The sequence below is a fragment of the Chiloscyllium plagiosum genome, unplaced genomic scaffold (assembly GCF_037043375.1).
Source record: "Chiloscyllium plagiosum isolate Xiang-an unplaced genomic scaffold, Cpla_swu_hap1 HiC_scaffold_46, whole genome shotgun sequence".
Taxonomy (NCBI): domain Eukaryota; kingdom Metazoa; phylum Chordata; class Chondrichthyes; order Orectolobiformes; family Hemiscylliidae; genus Chiloscyllium; species Chiloscyllium plagiosum.
In genome coordinates this window covers 9,730,660-9,752,302 of record NW_028270184.1, presented here as the reverse complement: position 1 = coordinate 9,752,302, position 21,643 = coordinate 9,730,660, and the positions used below count along the sequence as shown (strand labels likewise).

General features: G+C 41.4%; 1 protein-coding gene and 1 long non-coding RNA gene across 3 annotated transcripts in view; one reads left to right on the top strand and one right to left on the bottom strand.

The window, feature by feature from the left end:
* The window catches only part of LOC122543875 (uncharacterized), a 29,967-nt gene extending 20,385 nt beyond the window's left edge, over positions 1–9,582 (bottom strand). Inside the window, exon 1 of the long non-coding RNA XR_006310170.2 lies at positions 9,421–9,582. This is a non-coding gene — a long non-coding RNA (uncharacterized LOC122543875). The remainder of the gene's footprint in view (positions 1–9,420) is intronic.
* LOC122543874 (nuclear RNA export factor 1) overlaps positions 1–21,643 on the top strand; it is a 65,655-nt gene that overhangs the window by 18,975 nt on the left and 25,037 nt on the right. For both annotated transcript variants that reach the window (XM_087983791.1, XM_087983792.1), the window contains 10 exons: positions 5,568–5,712; positions 6,341–6,424; positions 12,816–12,920; positions 13,508–13,588; positions 14,707–14,776; positions 15,633–15,721; positions 16,015–16,122; positions 17,308–17,417; positions 20,641–20,677; positions 21,052–21,120. In XM_087983791.1, the coding sequence (XP_087839917.1) occupies positions 5,568–5,712; positions 6,341–6,424; positions 12,816–12,920; positions 13,508–13,588; positions 14,707–14,776; positions 15,633–15,721; positions 16,015–16,122; positions 17,308–17,417; positions 20,641–20,677; positions 21,052–21,120 (898 nt within the window). The remainder of the gene's footprint in view (positions 1–5,567; positions 5,713–6,340; positions 6,425–12,815; positions 12,921–13,507; positions 13,589–14,706; positions 14,777–15,632; positions 15,722–16,014; positions 16,123–17,307; positions 17,418–20,640; positions 20,678–21,051; positions 21,121–21,643) is intronic.

Genomic DNA, 21,643 nt, shown 5'->3' with positions numbered 1-21,643 from the left:
CTTCCAGACTGTTGTGTCAACAGTAATTAACAGTGGCTGATTTCGATAGTATAAGATTGTACCTAAGGAGGTGCTAATAGTGAGTTTGGATAAGGTGATAAAGAGAACAATGGAAAATTCGATGAGTAAGGAGAGAGTCCAGGGTGACTCATCCATGTAGCACATCTGTGAAGATTACTGATTTGCTGGTAAACTGGAGGATATAACAGTAGCTAGAATTTAAAGTTGCTGCTTTTGCCAGATCAATTATGGCATTTTAGATATAATACTAAAACTGTTTTGGATAGTCTGAGGTGCTGTACAACTTTCAGGTTTTCTTGCCAGAAAATCTACCATTTAAAATTATTAGGAGGAATTTAGCAAACAAACTACATCAATGACAAATTCACTCGTTTTCTTTTGCCAAAATTAGATCAGGACATGAGCAGGAGAATTGGCCTTTGTTCCATTAGAGATTGTCTGGGAATCATAAAACATGGTCTCATAGCGCCAGGGATCTGGGTTCGATTGCACCCTTGGGCTACTGTCTGTGTAGAGTTTGCACATTCTCCCCATGTCTGTGTGCGTTTTCTCTGGACGCTCCAGCTTCCTCCTCCAATCCAAAAATGTGCAGATAAGGTGGATTGGCAGTAATAAATTGCCCATTGTGCCTAGGGATGTACAAGCTAGGTGAATTAGCCCCTGGGAAATGCAGGGTTAGGGATGGGATAGAGTGGTGGGTTTAAGTGGGCACAATGGGCCGAATGGTCTGTTTCCAAACTGTAGGGATTCTATGATTTATCGTACAGGAGGAAACCACTTGGCCTATTTGTGTCAGCCAAGAAAAGAGCTATCTATCTGATCTCACATGCTAGTTCCTAACCATTAGTTGCATATCCTAATAAATTTTGTGTCTTGAGGGTTCCAGCCCTAAGGACTTTGGAAAAGAAAGGGAGAGGTCTTACTTAAACGAAAGAGGAATCACTTTACCCTAATTACACGTAAAATCGCAGCTGCAATGCTGCTATACAGAAGCTGCAAGTGCTGGACAAACTCAGGAGGTCTTCGAGCAAATGTGGAGTGGAAGTTAAAGTTTCAAGTCTAAATATGACTTGTAAAGGAGAGTCATTGGATTCAGAGCATTAACTCTGTTTCCTTGTCCACAGATGCTGCCAGACTTTGTTTCATTTCAGATCTCCAGCAGCTGTAGTAGTGTGCCTTTATTTGAATGGTTCTACGTATAATAAAACAATCACAATTATTAGGGCAAGGAAGGAGGCCATTAAGCCCATTGTGTGCATGTTGGCTCTCTATTCTCCTCCAGTTGTTTCTCTTCAAATAATCGTCTTGAAATAATTCATGCCTTGACTGAACTTACTTCCATTGTACTTGCCTCCACCACACAAGTCATTTCACCTGATGAAGGAGCAGCACTCTGAAAGCTTGTGATTTAAAATAAACCTGTTGGACCTGGTGGAGTATAGAGAGGGGGAGCAGGTTAATATCTTGAGCCCTGTATGACTCTCATTCAAAGCTCCAGTGCTTAGTGTTTATTCCCCATAGTAGTGTCCTGGGCTGCCTCAGTTGCTAGTCCAGTAGCATTACTTCTATATCATTAGCTCCCCCATGCTCTAATTCTATTACACCAAAGGCTAACGGGGCATTTGCATTCCTTGCTTAGTGCAGCTGCATGCTCACTTTGTGCTCCTTGTACTCCGAAGTTTAGAAGTGTCAACATTTAAAAGAAAATCTGTCCATACTGTCAAACGGAGACCAAATCTGCAAACCTCAAGATGGACATAAATGATTCCACCATGGTATTGGGAGGTGATGAGAGAAGTTCTCCCTTGTGTCCTGGGCCAGTCTGTCAGTCAACATCACAAATAGATGATGTGGCCATTATCGCATTGCTGTTTGTGGGAGCAGCTTGTGTGCAATCTGCACTTCCTATATTACAGCAGTGAGTAGACATCAGAAGTATGCTTTAAAAGGTGTTGGGGCATCCTCAGGAAGTGAAAGGCAATGTATAAATTCAAGTCTGTTAGTTTTCAACCAATTCCACTGCAATTTGCCAGTTTATTCATCTTGCTTGTCTAGGTACTGACAATATTGCAGTACATGTCTGACTCATGGCACGTACTGTATTACTATCTGTTAATGACAGAATAATCTGAGCTGCACATAAAGCCAGTACCTGACCAATTATAACTGTCCTCTGCTACTCTGCCTGTTATAAATAGGCAAATCCAGGTAATTGTAGCTATTTAAAACAGTGGCTTTATTAGCATCCGAAAGGGTAGCAGTTAATCATCACGGTCACGTGGGGTTAACGGTAATACAGATCCGATGATTCAATCATTTCCTGGTACATGTTAAGCATGCAGATACACAGATGCTGAAATTCTTTTGCCTGGCAGGTAAATGACAATGTTAAATGTCATCACTGCTGAGCTTACCATGCTGGCTATAATCATTGGGTAAAGATCTAATGGCCCAGCATTCTAAAAAGTTTTCTTTGCTCATTTGTGAGGTGTGAATGTCATTGGCCAGGTCCTTTATTGGAGGAGAAAGTGAGGTCTGCAGATGCTGGAGATCAAAGTTGAAACTTTATTGCTGGAACAGCACAGCAGGTCAGGCAGCATCCCTGCTGTGCTGTTCCAGCAATAAAGTTTCAACCCAGGTCCTTTATTGTCCATCCCGAATTGCTGAGGAGGGGGCAGCACTGAGCTATCTTCTTGACTGGTTACAGTCCTTGGTGTGTACAGTGTCACTAGGGCAGGAGTTCTGAGATTTTGACCAGTATTTGGAAAGGCAAGGACTGATTAGGGATAGCCAACATGGTTTTGTGCGTGGGAAATCATGTCTCAGGAACTTGATTGAGTTTTTTGAAAAAGTAACAGAGGATTGATGAGGACAGAGCGGTGGATGTGATCTATATGGACTTCAGTAAGATATTTGATAAGGGTTCCCAATGGGAGACTGGTTAGTAAGATTAGATCTCATGGAATACAGGGAGAACTAGCCATTTGGATACAGAACTGACTGAAAGATAGAAGACAGAGGATGGTGGTGGAAGGTTATTTTTCAGACTGGAGGCCTGTGACCAGTGGAGTGCCACAAGGATCAGTGCTGCGTCCACTGCTTTTCGTCATTTGTATAAATGATTTGGATGTGAACATAGGAGGTATAGTTAGTGGCAGGTGGAGTTTAATTTAGATAAATGTGTGGTGCTGTATTTTGGGAAAGCAAATCTTAGCAGGACTTATACACTTAATGGTAAGGTCCTCGGCAGTGTTGCTGAGCAAAGAGACCTTGGAGTGCAGGTTCATAGCTCCTTGAAAGTAGAATCGCAGGTGGATAGGATAGTGAAGAAGGTGTTTGGTATGCTTTCCTTTATTGGTCAGAGTATCGAGTAAAGAAGTGGGAGGTTATGTTGCAGCTGTACAGGACTATGGTTAGGCCACTTTTGGAATATTGCGTACAATTCTGGTCTCCTTCCTATCGAAAGGATGTTGTGAAACTTGAAAGTGTTCAACAAAGATTTACAAGAATGTTGCCATGGTTGGAGGAGTTGAGCTATAGGGGGAAGCTGAATAGACTGGGGCTGTTTTCCCTGAGGTGTCAAAGGCTGAGGGGTCACCTCATACAGGTTTTTAAAATCATGAGGGGCATGGATAGGATAAATAAACAAGGTCTTTTCTCTGGGGTGGGGGAATCCAGAACTAGATGGCATAGGTTTAGGGTGAGAGGGGAAAGATATAAAATAGACCTAAGGGGCAACTTTTTCAAGCAGAGGGTAGTGCATGTATGGAATGAGCTGCCAGAGGAAGTGGTGGAGGCTGGTACAATTGCAACATTTAAAAGGCATCTGGATGGGAATATGAATAGGAAGAGTTTGGAGGGATATGGGCCGGGTGCTGGCAGGTGGGACTGGATTAGGTTAGGATATTTGGTCAGCATGGATGGGTTGGACCAAACTGTTTCTGTGCTGTACATCTCTCTGACTCTGTGACTCAACGACTGTGAAGAGGTGGTGATCTAGTTCTGCGTCAGGATGGTGAGTGGCTTGGAGGGGAACTTGCTGGTAACTTCCCAAGCAGTTGCGTGCTTTGTCCTTTTGAGATGGTAGAGATTGCAGATTTGGAAGGTGCTTCACTTGAGATCTGCAATATCACAGATGCTAGTCTTCAGCCAATTCAAATCATATGATATCAAATGGCTGAAAGCACTTAAAAACAACATTCCAGCAATAGTACTCAAGACTAGTGCTCCAAAACTAGCTGTGTCTCTAGCCACGCTGTTTCAGTACAATGGCAACACTGGCATCTACCCGACAATGTGGAAACCTGCCCCAGTCTATCCTCTACACAAAACAGGGGCATAAGAGCTGAATTCCAAAGGTGAGATGAGTGTGACTGCCCTTGATATCAAGGCAGTATTCGAAGAGTATGGCATCGTGGGCCTAAACAAAATTAGAGCTGATGGAAATCTGAGGGAAATCTCTGCTGGTTGAAGTCTTGCCTCGCACAAAGTAAAATGGATGTGGTTGTTGGAGGTCAATAATTTCCACTCCAGAGCAACTCTTCAGGAGGTTCCTCAGGGTAAGTGTCCTATGCCCATCCATCTTTAGCTGCATCATCGATGACCTTCTGTCCAACATAAGATCAGAAATGGGGATGTTTGCTGATGCTTGCACAATGTTCAGCTTAAGTTCTGATTCTTCAGATATTGAAGCAGTCCAAATCCGTGTGGAAAATGTGGACCATGTCTAGTTCAGGATAACCGGCAAGTAACATTGCCTGGCATTTGTGTGATGCCAATGACCAGCTCCATAAAAGAAAATCTAATCATCTAACCTCGATATTCAATGACGTTGCCATCAGTGACTCCTCCACTATCATTATCCTAAGGATTGTCTTGACCAGAAACTAAACTGGACCAGCCCCATATAAATACTGTTCCAAGAACACGTCAGAGGCTCAGCATACAGATTTGCAGGCATAAATATCCTGCAATGAATTTGCACCAGCAGTGTCGTTACCTCCATGCTGACACAAACTGTTTAGCTACCAACTGCATTCTTTATTCACTCACAAGATGAGGGTGTGTGGTGAACCACACAGTCCCAGCATGTCAAATGGGCCCACGACAGAAATTGTTTGTCAGGTTGCTTTAATTTATCCAGAAGGTGGGACCTGATTGCACTGGACACATTAGCATGAATTATGAGGTCAGATCTAATGAATTGGGGCTTGAACTCTCAATCTTCTGACTGTGAAGTGAGGGGGTGGCAGATCAGCCAGAAGCAGACAACCTCCCATGCCCCAAATGGTTGATAGAAATACTACGGTACAGAGTACAAGTTTCAGCAGCAGTCAGTCAGTGCTGTGTATTATCTGTGTTATCATACTGTAACTGAAATGTAAACTGAACACTCAGTTTGGCAGTAATCTGTTAAGCACAGCATATTTTTCTCTGTTTTGAAATGTTCTATGTTCATGTGACGGTACTGTGATAAAGTAAGCAATCTCCGATTAGGTTGATTTTAAATGTTTGTAATTTTTAAAAATCTGTCTTTTAATCCTCAGTACACCGTATGGTGCAAGACCATCTCGTCGCCTGGACAGTTGGCATGATCGTGATGGAGGGCCCTCAAGCATTCAAGTTACAGTGAAGCAAAATTCAGAGAGAAATGCAAGCGCCAATGCACGCCGATCCTGGTTTAAAATCACTGTAGGACTTTATTTTCTCGTCTTTATTTTTCTGTCGTGTGTGTGTTTGATACTGGGCTGCTGTGTGGATCACCGTGTAGGTGTACGAGAATGGAGGCCTTTTGTTCATAAGTCTGGTTCCTTTTGAGAACTTGTAACAGTTTTCCTGTTTTCTATCTTGCTGCTTGCTCCCAGAATCTTTCTCTCACGATCTTTGCTCCCTGCTACCCGACTCCTGACAGAGGGAAAGCCCCAGCCCATTCAACTCTGTTCCCATGTAAACTGTGCCAGAAAGAGATACACTTAACACAACCAATGTGCGCCCTGTTCTGTGCTTTACTAATGCAGTATGGATTAGAACTGAAACTGAGTAACTCTATGCATTTAAGTTATACACAGTATACAACATTATGAAGTGCATTTAACTACCAAGTCATTGGAGAATGGTGTCATTACTTTACTGCATTCATTCCATGCTGAACTCTATGCCTTGTCAAGTTCAAACTTTGGTATAATACAATAGCTTGAGTCTTTGTGTTATTATCCGAATATATTTATCCAAGTGTTAATTTAGAAAGTTTTTGCAAATGGATTTTGTAAAGTTAAATATTAGGTATGAAAATGACAAAATATTTTTGTTCTCTCTTTAGATTCCTTTTGGAAAGAAATATGATAAATCCTGGCTTTTGTCAAACATGCATAATATGTGCAGTGTTCCCTTTACTCCTGTTCAGGTAGGAGTGATGGCACTTATGATGTTGTTGTGAGAAATGTTAAAATATTGTCAGTAAAATTAGATTTTTCTCAGACTGATTCACTACACTCAAAATGTGGAGTTAAGAACCAAGGCGAGTGGTTTACAGTCCAAATCTGTTCAGAAGCTTCTGTTGGAAACTGGGTGTTTGGAATTTGGAGCAGAGCATAGATTGAGCTTGACTCTGTATCCCAAGGTCAATGAGCAGGCTGTCAGAAACATGGTATCCTGGCACAGCTTGGTGGCTTCAGATGAACTTAAGTCTCATGTATTTAATGTAGCGTAGATGTTTGTTTTTGTTTTTAAAATTAATTTGTGGGTGATGACTGGTTGGGCCAACCTTTATCGCCCATACCTAGTTGAGAAGGTGATGGCGAGCTCCGGCCTTGAACTGCCAGAATCTGTGTGCTGTCGGGACAATCTTAATATTACTAGAGAGGGAGTTCCAAAATTATGACCCAGTGACACTCAAGCAATAGCAATATATTTCCAAGTTAGGATGGTGAGAGGCTTGGAGGGGAGCCTGCAAGAGGTAGGTATTCATATGTCTGGTGGTGGTATTCTATTGCTCTTCTCCTTCCACATGGGAATGGTTGTGGGTTTAGAAGGTCAAAGAAGCTCTGGTGAATTTCTGCTGTGCATCTTGTAGGTGGTACACACTGCTGCTGCTCATCATTGATGATTGAGGGAATGGCTTTCTGTGGTTCTGATGCTAATCAAACAGGCTGCTTTGTCCTGAATGGTGTCAAGCTTTGAGAGTGGTTTTGGAGATGCATTCATCCAGGGAAGCGGGGAGTATTCCATCACACTCCTGACTTGTCCTTTGGACAGGCTTTGGGGAGTCAGGAGGTAAGTTAGTGAACGAGGATTTGGGAGGTCATGTTGCGGTTATGCAGGACATTGGTTAGGCCACTTTCAGAATATTGTGACACTTCTGGTCGTCTTCCTGTTGGAAGGATGTTCTGAAAGTTGAAACAGTTCAGAAAAGATTTACAAGGATGTTGCCAGGGTTGGAGGGTTTGAGCTACAGGGAGAGGCTAAACAGGCTGGGACTGTTTTCCCTGGAGTGTCGGAGGCTGAGGGGTGACCCTATAGAGGTTTATAAAATCATGAGGGGTATGTATAGTATGAATAGACAAGGTCTTTTCCTTGGGGTGGGGGGAGTCTAGAACTAGAGGCCATAGGTTTAGGGTGAGAGGGAAAAGATTTAAAAGTGACCTAAGGGGTCACTTTTCATGCAGTGGGTGGTGTGTGTATGGAATGAACTGCCAAAGGAAGTGGTGGAGGCTGGTACAATGACAACATTTTAAAAGGCCTCTGAATGGATATATGAATAGGAAGGGTTTAGAAGGATATGGTCTAAGTGCTGGCAAATGGGACTTGATTAGCTTAGGATATCTGGTCGGCATGGACGAGTTGGACCAAAGGGTCTGTTTCTGTGCTGTACATCTCTATGACTCTATGATTCCTAAACTCTTACTTGCTCTTGTAGCCGCTATATTAATGTAGCTCGTCCAGTTTTGTTATATAATTTATATAGCATCATACAGTAAACTCTTGTCACTAGAGTCTGACCCGATTAACTGAATTTTGGTTAGAGATCCATTGATCTGTTCTAGTGCTGATCAAAATATGCCAAAACAGTACAGCATAACTAATTGTACCATTCTGGGGCAATTTAAACAACTTGCTTTAAATATTAGTTGTACTGACAGTAGGAATGTTTGGGGTGTTGCGGGCAGAGTTTGAATTCCCATGAAAGGTATCCTGAGTAAATTAGATAAAGCGTGTATTCTCTGAAGAGATGGTACATTTGGAGCATGTAAGATGCTTTAAGGGGCTTGACTGGGTGAATGCTGAGTGATTTTATTCTGGACACAGGCGAAGGGTTAGTAACAGTCTCTGTATGAATGACTCATTATTTAAGACTGAAATTCTTCACCCAGAGGATTATGAATCTTTGGACCTTGCTGTCCTAGAGACTTGTGGATATGCAATGTATTTGAGCGCTGAACAGATCTTTGGACCCTGAAGGAATGTAGGGATAGCACAGGAAGTTGCGGCTGGGCTATTAGATCAGTAATGATCTTGTTGACTGACTGAGCTGGGGGGTGGGGAGCAGTTTTGGCAATGTTTGTTGATTTATTTAGTTAGTAAACACGTACGACAGGAACCTTTATTGCCATGTGCAGCATGTGCAGTTCATGGTCAGTCTTGGATTAGTTAAAATAGTGTATACCCAATTTCTGATTGGGTTCCCTTAGAGGTAATGATTAATCATCAAGTTGTCATTCACAAATGGGGCTGTCCCTACTGGTTATAGTGTTTTGTCCCCCATCATTTCATTGAATTTTAAAGCTTACCACTGAGATAAGGAAACATTTTCTATCATCTTCCCCCATACATTTTGAATATAGGTCTTATGCCATCATGTTCTCATGAATGATATTTTGAGCTCATTGTCTCAGATCTTGCTCAACTGATACAATTTGCACCTTTCAATGACTTTGTTTTAAAGGTTCTCTTGCTTCTCCCCTCTCTAGCTGTTAGTGTTAGCAACCACTTACTTTAAAATAAAGAATATACTGAAAAAGTTGTTTGTAACTATACATCGTAAATGTAAGACAGAAAATTGCAAAGTATTATTGCATCAAATCTCAGAACAGATTATTGAATCATCGTAGAATCCCTACCATGTGGAAACAGGCCATTTGACCCAACAAGTCCACCCCAACCCTCCGAAGACCCATCTCACGTAGACCCATTTCCCTACCCTATTACTCTAAATTTCCCCTGACTAATGTACCTAATTATCCTTGACTTACACAGTGTGTGCAAAATATAAATGCAAAATAAACAACGCATGAGAGGTCAGAGTGAGACGTCCTTTTACATTAAGTCAATATATAGCTAAAGTGATAACAACCTTGAAGAATTGTACTGTTTACAAAACACCCAAGATAACTCGATACTTACAGTAAAAATGTGATTGTTTTTCTCAGCAAAATGCTGCACATTAAAACAACACAGCTGTTGTCCTCGTCCTTCTGGTAATGCTAGTTCCTCAACAACAAATGTGAAGGAATGCAGCTCCACACATTCAACCAAAGGAGTTTGCCACTTTTTGTTTTGGTGTGTTTGCTGACGCCGGTGACAGTGGTCAACTACGCATGTTTGCTCATTTGAGAAATCTTGCACGCATGGTTCCAAATGCAATATGTTTTTATGTAGGATTTGGAGTTGCTGGTGTTGGACTGGGGTGTACAAAGTTAAAAATTTCACAACGCCAGGTTGTAGTACAACAGGTTTATTTGGAAGCGCTAGTTTTTCTGTAGCATTTACATTTGACGTCATGCACAAAGGCAGTATCTGCTTTGAAATGAGGTTCAGTGATGGGAAGAAGGTGTGCATCTCCCCTTTGAGGAGTAAAATTCCTTAACCTTGGGAAGCTAGCCCTGCTGGAGAAAAATCATTCTGCATTGTGTTTGGTGTGGCATTGGTTTACTTAAATCGATTGATCTATGACCTGCAGATTCAGAGCCACATGTTTGTCATTAACAACTTATTGGCAACGTATGTTTTCCAGTTGAAAAGAAAGTTGAAAATTTAAGAGTGGAGTGTTTTTTATATGGATACAAAAGATGAATTCCTATACTGCATTTTATGGTTTTAAATGATTATTTTAATGACGTGTATCATTGTGCTCTTTGTAATCCAGTTCAAATTATGTTGCTACACCATGGTTATAGATAATTTCCTTGGTTTATTGAAGAGTTATTTGGTTGTGACCATTATTGTTTCTAATACAGCTTGGATGAATTATATTAGAGCTTTTTTTGAGAGCCAATAGCTGAAAAATTGCCTGAATTCTCTATCTGGAGTTAATTTGTTTTGCTGGCTTTACTGATAAAGTTATAACTTTTGAAGAGCTGAAAGATATTCAGAGTTTTGTACATTTTAATGTGATTTCTTAAGATGCACATATTTATCTTCTAAGCAAATTGTGCATTCTCCTAGAGAAGTTTGTCATTTTACAAACTTTTGAATATCATTTGTGGTTCCCAAAAGTTTTCATTTTTGGCCACTTAAGGGAAAAAGTTCTTCAGGCTGCTTCTTATCATTTTTAAAAGAGAAGTGGGCATTACCAGCAAGGCCATTATTTCCCATCTTTAATTACTTGAATGAATGGCTTATTCGGCCATTTTAAGGAGGCAGTTGAAAGTCAGCATGTTGCTATGTGTCTGGAGCCATATGTACATTCATAGACATGACATAGAAAGCCTACAGTGTAGAAGCAGGCCATTTTGCTCATTGAGCCCACACTAACCTTCCGAAGAGTATCCCTAGTCTATCCCTGCATTTCTCATGGCTAATCCATCTAGCCTGCACTTTGCTGGACACTGTGGGCAATTTAGCTTGGCCAACCCACCTAACCTGCACATCTTTGGACTGTGGAAAGAAACCCCACGCAGACACTGGGAGAATATGCAAACTCCACACACTCTCCCAAGGCTGGAATCGAACCTGGGTCCTTGGCGCTGTGAGGCAGCAATGCTAACCACTGAGCCACAATGCTGTCCCACCATGTAGATAGTGCCTGGTAATATATGGCAGGTTTCCTTCCTAAAGGACATTAGTGAGCTAGATGAGTCCTTAAGACAGTTGATAGTTTTATGGTATCATTACAGACACCAGATTTTGAATCTAGTTGTTTTTATTATTAATCACACTTAAATGCCATCAGCTATCATGGTGGGATTGAACCTGTGTACCCAGGCCACTAGCCTGGCTTCTGGATTACTAGTGCAGTGGCCTTATTATTACACCCTATTATGAAATCAGTTGTTCATCCCTCACTTAACACATCTACCAAAGATAGTGTTCCTACCTGTGAACCAAGAGACCTGGGTTCAAGTCTAACCTACTACAGGAGGTGTATAATAATATCTTGGAACAGGTTGCTCAGAAGTTACCTACCACTAGGACTCTGTATACGAGCTGTCAGTGTAAGACTGTCCTCCTTTTTTAAAAAACTTCCTATTACCGTCTGAGCTTTGCACCCCTGCCCCATCCAGATGTAAAGTATGTTCAATTTTGCCAATTCTAGCTGAAAATGGGAAGGGAATGAATGAATTTTTAAACTTAGTCCAGGTAGTTTATCAAAAGTCACTTGGAAATCCTGAGTGCTGCTGCCGTCATGACTTTAGTTCTCATGACTGATTAGTTGCCTTGCGTTGAAATCAATTCAAATGGTCACTACCTGTTGTAAAAAATCTATTAATATAGGCAGATTTCATTTTTAAAATTTACTCGCAGGATGTGGATGCTGCTGGCTGGCCAGCATCCATTGCCCAACCCCAGCTGCTCCCTGGAGAAGGTGGTGGTGAGCTGCCCCCTTGAACCGCTGCAACCCATGTGCTTCAGGCAGACACAATGCAGAGGGAATCTGATTGCTTTTTAACATTGGTGATGTCACAGTAAAGGCTGCACTACCAAATGCTCTGTAAAAGAGTTTTAATCTTTATCATCAGCCAGATATTGAGGCAACCAATTAAAATCACTTAAACAATGAAGCAACAGCCAGAGGCAACAACTGAAACCAATTATATCGAGCCAATGCTCACTTTTCAGCGCCAGTCTCATGTCATCATCCAGGCTGAATTTCTCCACATTACCATACATCAGCATAGCTAACTATGCAAAATGGATATGGAATATTATCTGTGGCTCAGAACAGCAGCAGGGTAGGTATTGGAGTGTCAGGGGATTGATTGGGATGTAACTGAATGAGGTGAGCAGTTTTCTCTTTTGGAGTTGTCGAGTATCTGGTCAGCATTGACATTTAACTTGTCAGTGTCCCCTCCCCACCACCACCACCACCACTGGCAGTCCCACTGCTTGAGGTTTTCACTCAACAACTCCTATAAATGGCCTTGTTTAGGAGAGGCCAGATAGTTATGGAAAATCTTAAGCTATCACTAATTATGCCTTGGTGAGTTATAATAATCTGAGATGCCATTCCTTAAAAGAATTAGGTTATTGGGGTAGGTTGGATTGTGGAATTGGGCTTACTCACAGGTCAGCCGTGATGTTATGAAATGGCTGTGCAGGCTTGAGAAACTGAAGGGTTTATTCCTGCTCCTGTATTGTATTTTTCTATGTCCATAATTTAGAAGTCCATTGAAATAGAAATTTGTGGGGCTGCAGGGAACGAACAGGGGAGTGAGAACAGAAATGGGCCGAATCGCCCCTCTCTTTGTATTTTTCTGACATATATCACTCAATGACTTTCTGTTCTCTTCTACATTTATGAAAGAGACTTATTTGTACTTGATAATTCGACGACAGTAATGAAATCTATCTTTCCACAGTTTCACTATGATGGCAACAAGGCAGTATTCTATGTTGAAGATTCTACAGCTGCAAATGCTTTAAAGCAGATATCGAGAAGAATTGTTGATAAGGATTTGTACAGGGTATGTGGCTATATAGATATATATCTGACAGTAACGTGTTGTGCCCGTGGTTTAAAAAAAAATTCCTTTTGATGTAACAAAACCAAATTTGCTGTGTTTTGTCCTAACCACATCTGGATCCACAGCAGGAGTACCAAGAATTGCCATTGTTTTAAAATTGACCCCTCCAGACATCAGGTCATTCCCCTGGGGTACCAGGTCCAGACAGTTGGGTCTCACTAAGCTGGACCACGGTGGAGGTCAGCCCAACCATGTCCCAGTCCTGTCCTCAAACTGCACAGTGATGTGAAGCAGAAGCTTTTCTGTTTTCCAGCAGAGAATCCAGAAGGGGGCGGGTGGATGCTGAGAAAATTTGAGCTGACTGGGGAGTCTAAAATGGCTTCATGACAGGGTGGTGATCATTTAGGGCTGAACTTAAGAAATGTCTGCACTCAAAGGTTTGTGAATCTTTGGAATTCTCTACCCAAGAGGGTTGTGGGCAATGCACTGTTGAGTTTATTTAAGGAGAGGGCGCACAGATCTTTGAGCTTCCCGAGAGTGGCAAAATCCTAAATTTGATTGCAAGCAAGCATTTTGATTTCCTTCAGGTGGCCATCATCATTAGTTCTTCGGTGCCGCCATCTTCCGTTTCAAATGAGCTCAAATCAGAGGAGATTGAACACATAAAGGTAAGGAAAGCTTTCTTGGACTTTGATTTAAAAATACATTTCAGCTGCTGCTGGCCAATGACCAACTAGTTGTTAATAAATCCAAATTTATGAAGAAAAAGAGAAGTTTTGCTGAGGAAGTTGCTAGTTTTGTTTTGAGCCTTTATTTTCAATGCACTTAAAAACAGAAGTAAGATGTAATAGACAAGACCAGGAAGAGTTATCTATTATACCAGAAAGCAACACAAGGATTGCAGACAAGGAGCTTGCATTTATACAGCATCTTGCACTCCATCCAATCACTTCATAACTAATGTGCTACTTTTGAGGTGATGCTGTTACAGGCGTTAATGGCAGTTAAGATTTGAGCGTAAACTGCAGTGTCGGATGTTGAGCTGTGAGTCTTTTGTGTTGAAAGGATGATCAAGTTGTATTTGATTGAGGGATGCATGCTAGCATACATCAGGAAAGTGTTCTCATCTTCAAACATTGAGAGGCAATGGTGGGGTGCAGAGTCTATTTCCTGGGGTTGAAATGTCAAATACTAGGTTCAAGGTGAGAAGGGGAAAGTTTAAAGGAGATATGCAAGGCAAGTTTTTTTTAAACAGAGTGTAGTTGATGTCTGGAACTTGCTGTCAACAGGGGAGGTAGAAGCAGATACGGTAACAAAGGTTAAGAGACATTGAGACAGACAGGCAGAGAATAGAGGGATATTGATCATATTCAGACCCATGAGATTAACTTAGAGTGGCATTAAGGTCAGTGCAGACGTGGTGGGCGAAAGTGCCTGTTCCTCTGCGAAACTGTTCTGTTCTGTGTTCACTTCTTGTCGTGTTGCAGTGTCAGTTGGTGTCGTTGAGAGGAAAGGTAAGGCCTTGGTTTAGCATCTCATTTAAAGAAAAGTATCTCTAACCATGTCCTATCCCTTGCTACTGTACTAGAGTGACAGTTTAGATTATAGGTTCACTCCAACATGATGCAGAAAGAGGCAGGATTAGTGTTGCTTTGGCCAGGAATTGACACCTTTGGAAGAAAACATCTTGCATGACTTTGTAACTTCGGGCTAAGCAAAAAGTGGTCAGTTGATCTATCTAAGACTGTTCCTTCATTTCATTGACATATCACCATTTAATTTGCAGCAGTGTATGAGTAAACGTTACGATGGATCACAGCAAGCCCTAGATCTAAACAGCATACGTAGTGACCCAGGTATGAATTTGAGGTTTGTTTGTCATCTGTTAGGTTCCATGTTTTTTATGGCTATGAAGCTGCCTGAGATAGTTAAGAAAAACTTACATGAAAAACATTGCAATCTACCCAATTTTCTTCCCCTACTTCTTACCTTCTATTCACCCAGTTCTCACATTTTCTGAGTTCTATTGCAGGTGAAACCGGGCACTTGAGAAATAATTTTACTTCTCTCTCTTGCCCCTATCCCCCAAATCGAAACGTGATATTTTGAGTTTTTCAAAAGACCTCAGCTCTGACTCGTTTTTTTTATTCATTTGTGGGATGTGGGCATTGCTGGCTGGCAGCATTTATTGCCCGTCCCTTGTTGCCCTTGAATGGAGGTGGCCAGCCAACTCATTTCCAGGTGACCATTTAGTCATTTCAGTATTGCAACGACATCTTGTGTTTTGAATTAACTCAGCCTAATGGGTTTTCTCAAGCTCTGGAAACTCACCTCATGGAGTCCTGGGCTAATTATTTCATGGAAAGGGCTAGTGTTTTTGCAGCAGTATCGGTGGGCTTGGAAGAGACAAGAATGCTTCCATCCAGTTTGCCTGTTTTAGACCCACCCGCCCTTGTATCGAAAGACACCTCACTCGTGAACTGAGGACTGTTCGATGAATTGCTGATGCTGTGGAGATTGAGACCCTTTCACCCAGCACAGACCACGAATTGTGTGGCTGGGTGACACAATGACTAGGTAGTAGAAGCACTTACCGAGGCCCCCCCCCCACCCCTCCTTAAGCTGGGTGGCAATTTGCATCATTGCGTATAGGCCTTGGATGAATTGTAATAACTGCTTCTGATTCCTAACAATTATTGTTTGGTTGCTCAGATCTCGTCTCTCAGAATATTGAAGTGGTGTTAAACAGAAGGAGTTCCATGAACGCAGTCATCAAAATCATAGAGGAGAACATTCCAGAGGTATGCAGGGTATAAATTGTGGGAGGAGGAACACTTCATTCGTATTTTCTATAACAATGGAAAGGTTGAAGCAGCCAACCTCTGGTGTTTGCAAAATCCTGCAGAGGAACTTTCTGTAGCTTTGTGTATACTGTAATGCATAGCTAACTGGGGACTGTAACAATACTGTAGAACTAACAGGCCACTGCTGATTGTTTCATTAAAATGGCTAGTTCTGCCCACTAGCCCTCCTATTCAGAATTCTGCCCTTGTCTGTTTGACAATTGTAAGCTGTGACTCCTCTTGTTTTACAGTTACTCTCGCTCAACCTGGGCAATAACAGGCTCTACCGACTGGATGACCTGGCAGACCTGATCACCAAAGCGCCCAGTTTGAAAATTTTAAACCTTTCCAGAAACGAGGTGAGTATCTGTTTGCACCAATGACGAGAAGCTTAGTTGTTGTTGTTATATGAACTGTGATCAAAATATATCACCCCATTCTACCTCCAAACCACCACCACTACTCTGCCGAGGGCTGTTTTTGAGATTTCTCAAAGAATTCTTTTGTATTCCCATTAATTCCTTCATCAGATGAGATGCAGTCACATAGTAACGATGCTTTCTGTACTTGCATTGACGTATTGGGTTATTTGGACTTGCAGAGAAGCAGAGTTAGAGGAATTCATCAATATTCTCAATTACCAACCTTCCCTGGTAGTTTTTAAAGTTCACTGGTTTTGACTGTTGCTTTTTATTAGGAACAATAAAAATTCTAAATAATGGAGGATCACTTTGTCAATGTCATCTTCGTACATCATCACTATATTCCTTAATGTTTTTAGTCTCCAGAAACCTATTGATTTCTGTCTTAAACCTGCTTAATGATTAGCTTCCATAGCCCTCTGATAGAGAATTTCAAAGAATCACCGATTTCTTTTCAAAAATGTTCTTTCTTTTCAATTATAAATGGCCTGCCCCTTTATCATGAAATGATGTCCTCTCGATTCACCAACCAGGGGAAAGATCCTTTATATATTTAACCTGTCAAGCCCTGTAAGGATTTTATAAGTTTCAGTGGAGTCACTTTTTTAAAATCCCAGAGAATAGAGATCCACTTTCCTTGATCTCTCCTCAAAGCAATCCTGCCATCTGAGGGCTTAATCTCTGCTGCAGTGACTCTGGGGCAAATAAATTTTAACTTTTATCAACTTTGGGTTCTTGAGAGACTAATAGAAAAAGACACTAGAAGATTTTTTCAAAATGTGCTTCTGTAAGAGATGGATGCACGCACTATTACTCCTGGATACAGCTGTGCAATTTTACGGAGCATCTACGAGAAAATTAATTGATGTAACTCATGAGTGCCTGTATCGCTTTGTATTATGGAAAATGAAGGTCGCATACTTCAAGAAAGGACTTTTGGCCGCGATGCACTCATTTTGTAAAATAGTTTATTTATTCTTGGAAAATGATCTCAAGTTGAAATTTCTGGTTCATAGGTAGCACAGGCATTTTGAGTGAGGTTGCAAAGGCAAGGTTTTATTTTCATATCAGTGAAATCATTGTGGTCACCTTAAGGAACATGCAACTTAAATCTCTGTTCAGCTCAAATCCGAAAGAGATCTGGACAAAATAAAAGGCTTCAAGCTGGAAGAGCTGTGGTTGGATGGGAACCCTCTGTGTGACAGCTTCCGGGATCAGGCTACATATGTCAGGTCAGTGGAAGGACCCCTTGCTGTGGTTTTGTACCAGGGAGCCCCTCAAATGACAGACAATATAATTTTCTTAAACTTACTTCTATTTAAAAATATTCTAATTTTCTCATTAATTTCTTTGAATATCAGTAATATTGGGAGATAACAAAATTATTTTTTGCATAACCATTAATATAGATGTGGTGTTGATATTTCATGTATAAATATATGCTCTAAGTGAGTATCTTTCCCCATAGGCAAGCTGTTAATAACCTATTCTGTTTGTAATAGCTTTACCAAAACCCTGTAGACCCAACTCTTGTTGTGAAAGACCATGGATTCATTTCTAATCAGTCTCCTTTAGGGTCTCAGAATGTGAGGGCCGTAGTCCAAAGACCACCTAGTTGTATAGTTTTTCCTGTTCAAATTTGCAACAGGTAAATTTGTGCTTTTTATGCTGTGGTTAGCGGTTGTGAAGTGCGATATGCCTCAAGACTCAAGAAACTATTGTTTACCCAAAAGATTCCCAGCCAGCATCTTGTATTCCTAAAAAGCTTTGATTGGTCTCAAAAGCCACTGATCACAGTAATAAGCCAGTTGCTCTTTACCCGATGAAGTTTGAATTGCAAACCTACAGTAGCAGTTTGCTTGGCATCAAATTTTGAAGAAACAAAGAAAATCTGAACCACTGCCTGTGTCCGTCCTTATGTCTGCGAAGTGGATGTGGATTTTTGTTGGTCAGTGAAGAAGACTGGTTAGCCAGTGACGGGTAAGATTCCTCGAGCGAGGAACAACCTAAGACAGGCACAGTCGTGCATTGGCCTTCAAAGTAGTGGCCTGTGGTCATGTGGCTTTGGCAGATCCCTGGCTTTTGCATCTGTATTGGGAATCTAGCTGAGTTTCTGGCTGGCAAAGCAGCTTGATGGAAGGAAAATCGTGCACCCAATACATTGTATTCACTGTATTTTTGACAAAGGAAAATGCCAATTTTGTGGGCATGTTGAAATATCTTTCAGAACCGATTTAACAACAAACCTTTGGGAAGGAAGGAAAGCTCATTGAATCCTGTCACAAAAGATTTGACAAGACATCAGTAGTTTAAAAATTATTTTAAGATGTCATGATATAATACGACCAATTTTAATGAGTGGTTGTATAATTAGGTGTTCTTTGGACAACAGCCCTTCAGTCTACTCTCATCCTAACTCATCCACTGTGTTTTCCCCTAGTTCTCTTCCCTTGCCTTTGTTATCATTCTCTGTTTCACTGGCTTTTGCCTCGTTTTGTTACTCTTGAGATCTACTTATGAGACCTTTCTTGTAGGTTTTTAAAAAAAAAAATCTAGATTTGCCAACCAATTGTTAATTTTTGTTTGTTCCCTCCGGATGTCCGGTAATAATTTGGGTGGAGTTGATAGCTAGCACCTCTGTGATATCACACTGGTTTAATCCTTCTCCCCACCCAATTCCAACTAACCAGAGTGTTGGTATTCTTTTCCCAACATTGATCCTGTTAAATGTCGCCTCTGCGCAGGTGAGTGATAGCTTGGTAAGTAAACGGAAACTGAATATGCGGGAGAATGAAGGCACTGTTGCTTTTAGTTGACCTTCTAAGGCTTTTTAAGAGTAAACACCCATGCATCCCAGATTTAGCTTTGCTGTTATTCACGTGAGCTGATGACTCCCAAGATAGTTTGTGTCCTCGTTTCGTAAATGAATGAATTCCAGTCCCTCAGTATTCAGTGTGGCTGCTGGAATGTGGTGTGGACTAGTGCCAAGTTGCTGTAAATTCCACATTATTAAAATTGTTTGGGCAGTTTAGTTATTCCAGGCACTTGCTTTAAAAAGAAATGAGTCTGCTGCACCCATATCCAGAAGCAGATGAAAATGAAATGAGATTCTTTAGTAACAGACAATGTGGTGCAGCGATATGAAAGATAACTTCACTTTACACTGAAACTTTGTGTGAGTGCCTGTCTAGAGACCCTTTCTCGTCCTGCTTCCAGAAGTAATTTACCTCAACAATTGCTGTAAGTTTGGCCGCATTTAGCTTTTGTAAGTGTTTTTAATGTTGCTAAATAGGACTAACAAAAAGCTTGCTGCTCCAGTAGACTTAATTGTTGACCTAAAACCAATTAATGCTTGATTTTTCCAGCATTTCAAAACATTCTGATCTTTTAGATGCATTTATGGCAATTACTAGACATAATTATGACCGATGTCCAGACGCAAAGCAGCAGAATCACTTCCAATAACACATCCTAGACCGTGCCATCTCCTACAAAACATGGAACCTGAATCACCCCTACATGCACTCTGCCACTGTGAAGGTGAAAGTGAGGACTGCCGATGCTGGAGATCAGAGCTGAAAATGTGTTGCTGGAAAAGCGCAGCAGGTCAGGCAGCATCCAAGGAGCAGGAGAATCGACGTTTCAGGCATGAGCCCTTCTTCAGGAATGCTTTTCCAGCAACACATTTTCAGCACTGTGAAGATGAACCAAGTTTCTGTTAGGCTACAAATGCAAGTATGCATTATCCCACGCCAGCTTTATATTCTCAAGGGAATTATGCAGTTTCACAAACTGTTGTGGCAAACAGTGATTCCAGAGCAGCACTTAAAAGGCCATCACTGGTCTGTTGCTACTGAGTAGTGAGTGCATTGCAGATGTGAGAGAGTAATCCTATTGAGTTGTTTATGGGGCCTGCTGCTGACTGACCGTGTTCCATTCAAACATTTGGCAGCTATTGATAAGAGTGTTCCACTTGTGCAATGCCAGGCCAGGACAAAAGGTGTGGAATGTGGGTTAAAGTTCTCATCACAAACCAGCATGACCTTTATTTCAACTGAAACGCCAGCTTCCTGAAAAATCGATTCTAAAGGCAGCACTATTCAAAATGTTAAATGTTATCCTTTTGGTTCTATTTCATTTTACTTCCAAAAATTTCGCACTCTCCCCCATTTTTATCAAAATAGATCCTACCTCTTTTTGAGGCTCCTTTCCTGGTGAGGGACTGTTTAGAAAATGTCCTTGTGGCTGGGAAAGGAACTTCTCTGGACTTCAGCGTCCAGATTTAACATTGATTAGATTAGCGAAGATTCGAGAATCAGGTTGGTTTTGTTTTAGTCCGTCTCGTGGGGGTGGCGGGAAGGCAAATGTGGGGCCACTTTCTTCATCTGTGGAAGTTTTCTCATGTTTTTCCCTTTTATTTGTTTCACCTCTCTCCCTCTTTGCAATGTTTGACAGTGCTGTCAGGGAAAAATTTCCAAAGTTACTCAGACTGGTAAGTACATCACTCACTGGTTTCTCGAAATTAATACGGTGTTTGTAGTATCCCTGAGAGCTGGGTGCGGTAATTGAATTGAAATAAAGATACTGGTGGGATGGGGGTGGGCGTGGGGTGCAATTGTGAAACAGGTCTTTTTGAATTTACTGTAATGTGATTATTTATATTTCCCACTTGTCTTCATTGATTTAATTTAGAACTATTGGATTGTAATTCACCTTTCAATGCAAGATTGGCAGGATCACAGACTTCATAGAACTGGTTTTACAAAGCCAATATCAAAGCCTTTTGTTTAATTTTGGGTGGGTTGGCAATGGAAAGGACTGAATTATACTGCGATCTCCTGATGCTCAGTGGTTTTCTACCTATAGGACGGTCATGAACTCCCACCTCCCATTTCCTTTGACGTTGAGACTCCAACTACGCTTCCTTCGTGCAAGGTATGGTAGGAATAGACTGCTTTGGTAGAAGTGGATATCTTGTACTGAAAATGACCTTGTTGTGGAAGATCTGGTGGATGCAGGTTGAGACAGTGAGACTGTTAATGACACAGCACCTCTGGGTAGATTGCAGATTTGATCAAGTGCACAAAGGCCAAAAGGTAATGCTGAGTCGATTTCATGACCCAGTTGGGGTATGGTGTTAGATTCTACAATCTAGGAGCAACACAAGGGCTTTGGATAGAGTACTTCACAGACTCTATAGTATTTTGCCTGAAATGAAGCAATGACAAATTTGAGCATCAAGCAAGACTTGAGCATTGGGATCATAATGCATACAGATCACATGGTGAGGTGGCAGGAATGTTACAGGGCAGACAGGAGTCAGTTGCTGCAAGTACCAGAGAAGCCATCTATCATATATTGGTTGCAGTATCAAAGGGAGCCATTTGGCCTGTCATGTTCATGCAAGCTCTCTGCAAGAACACTTTGACTAACTCTAACTGAGATCGCCAGCACACTT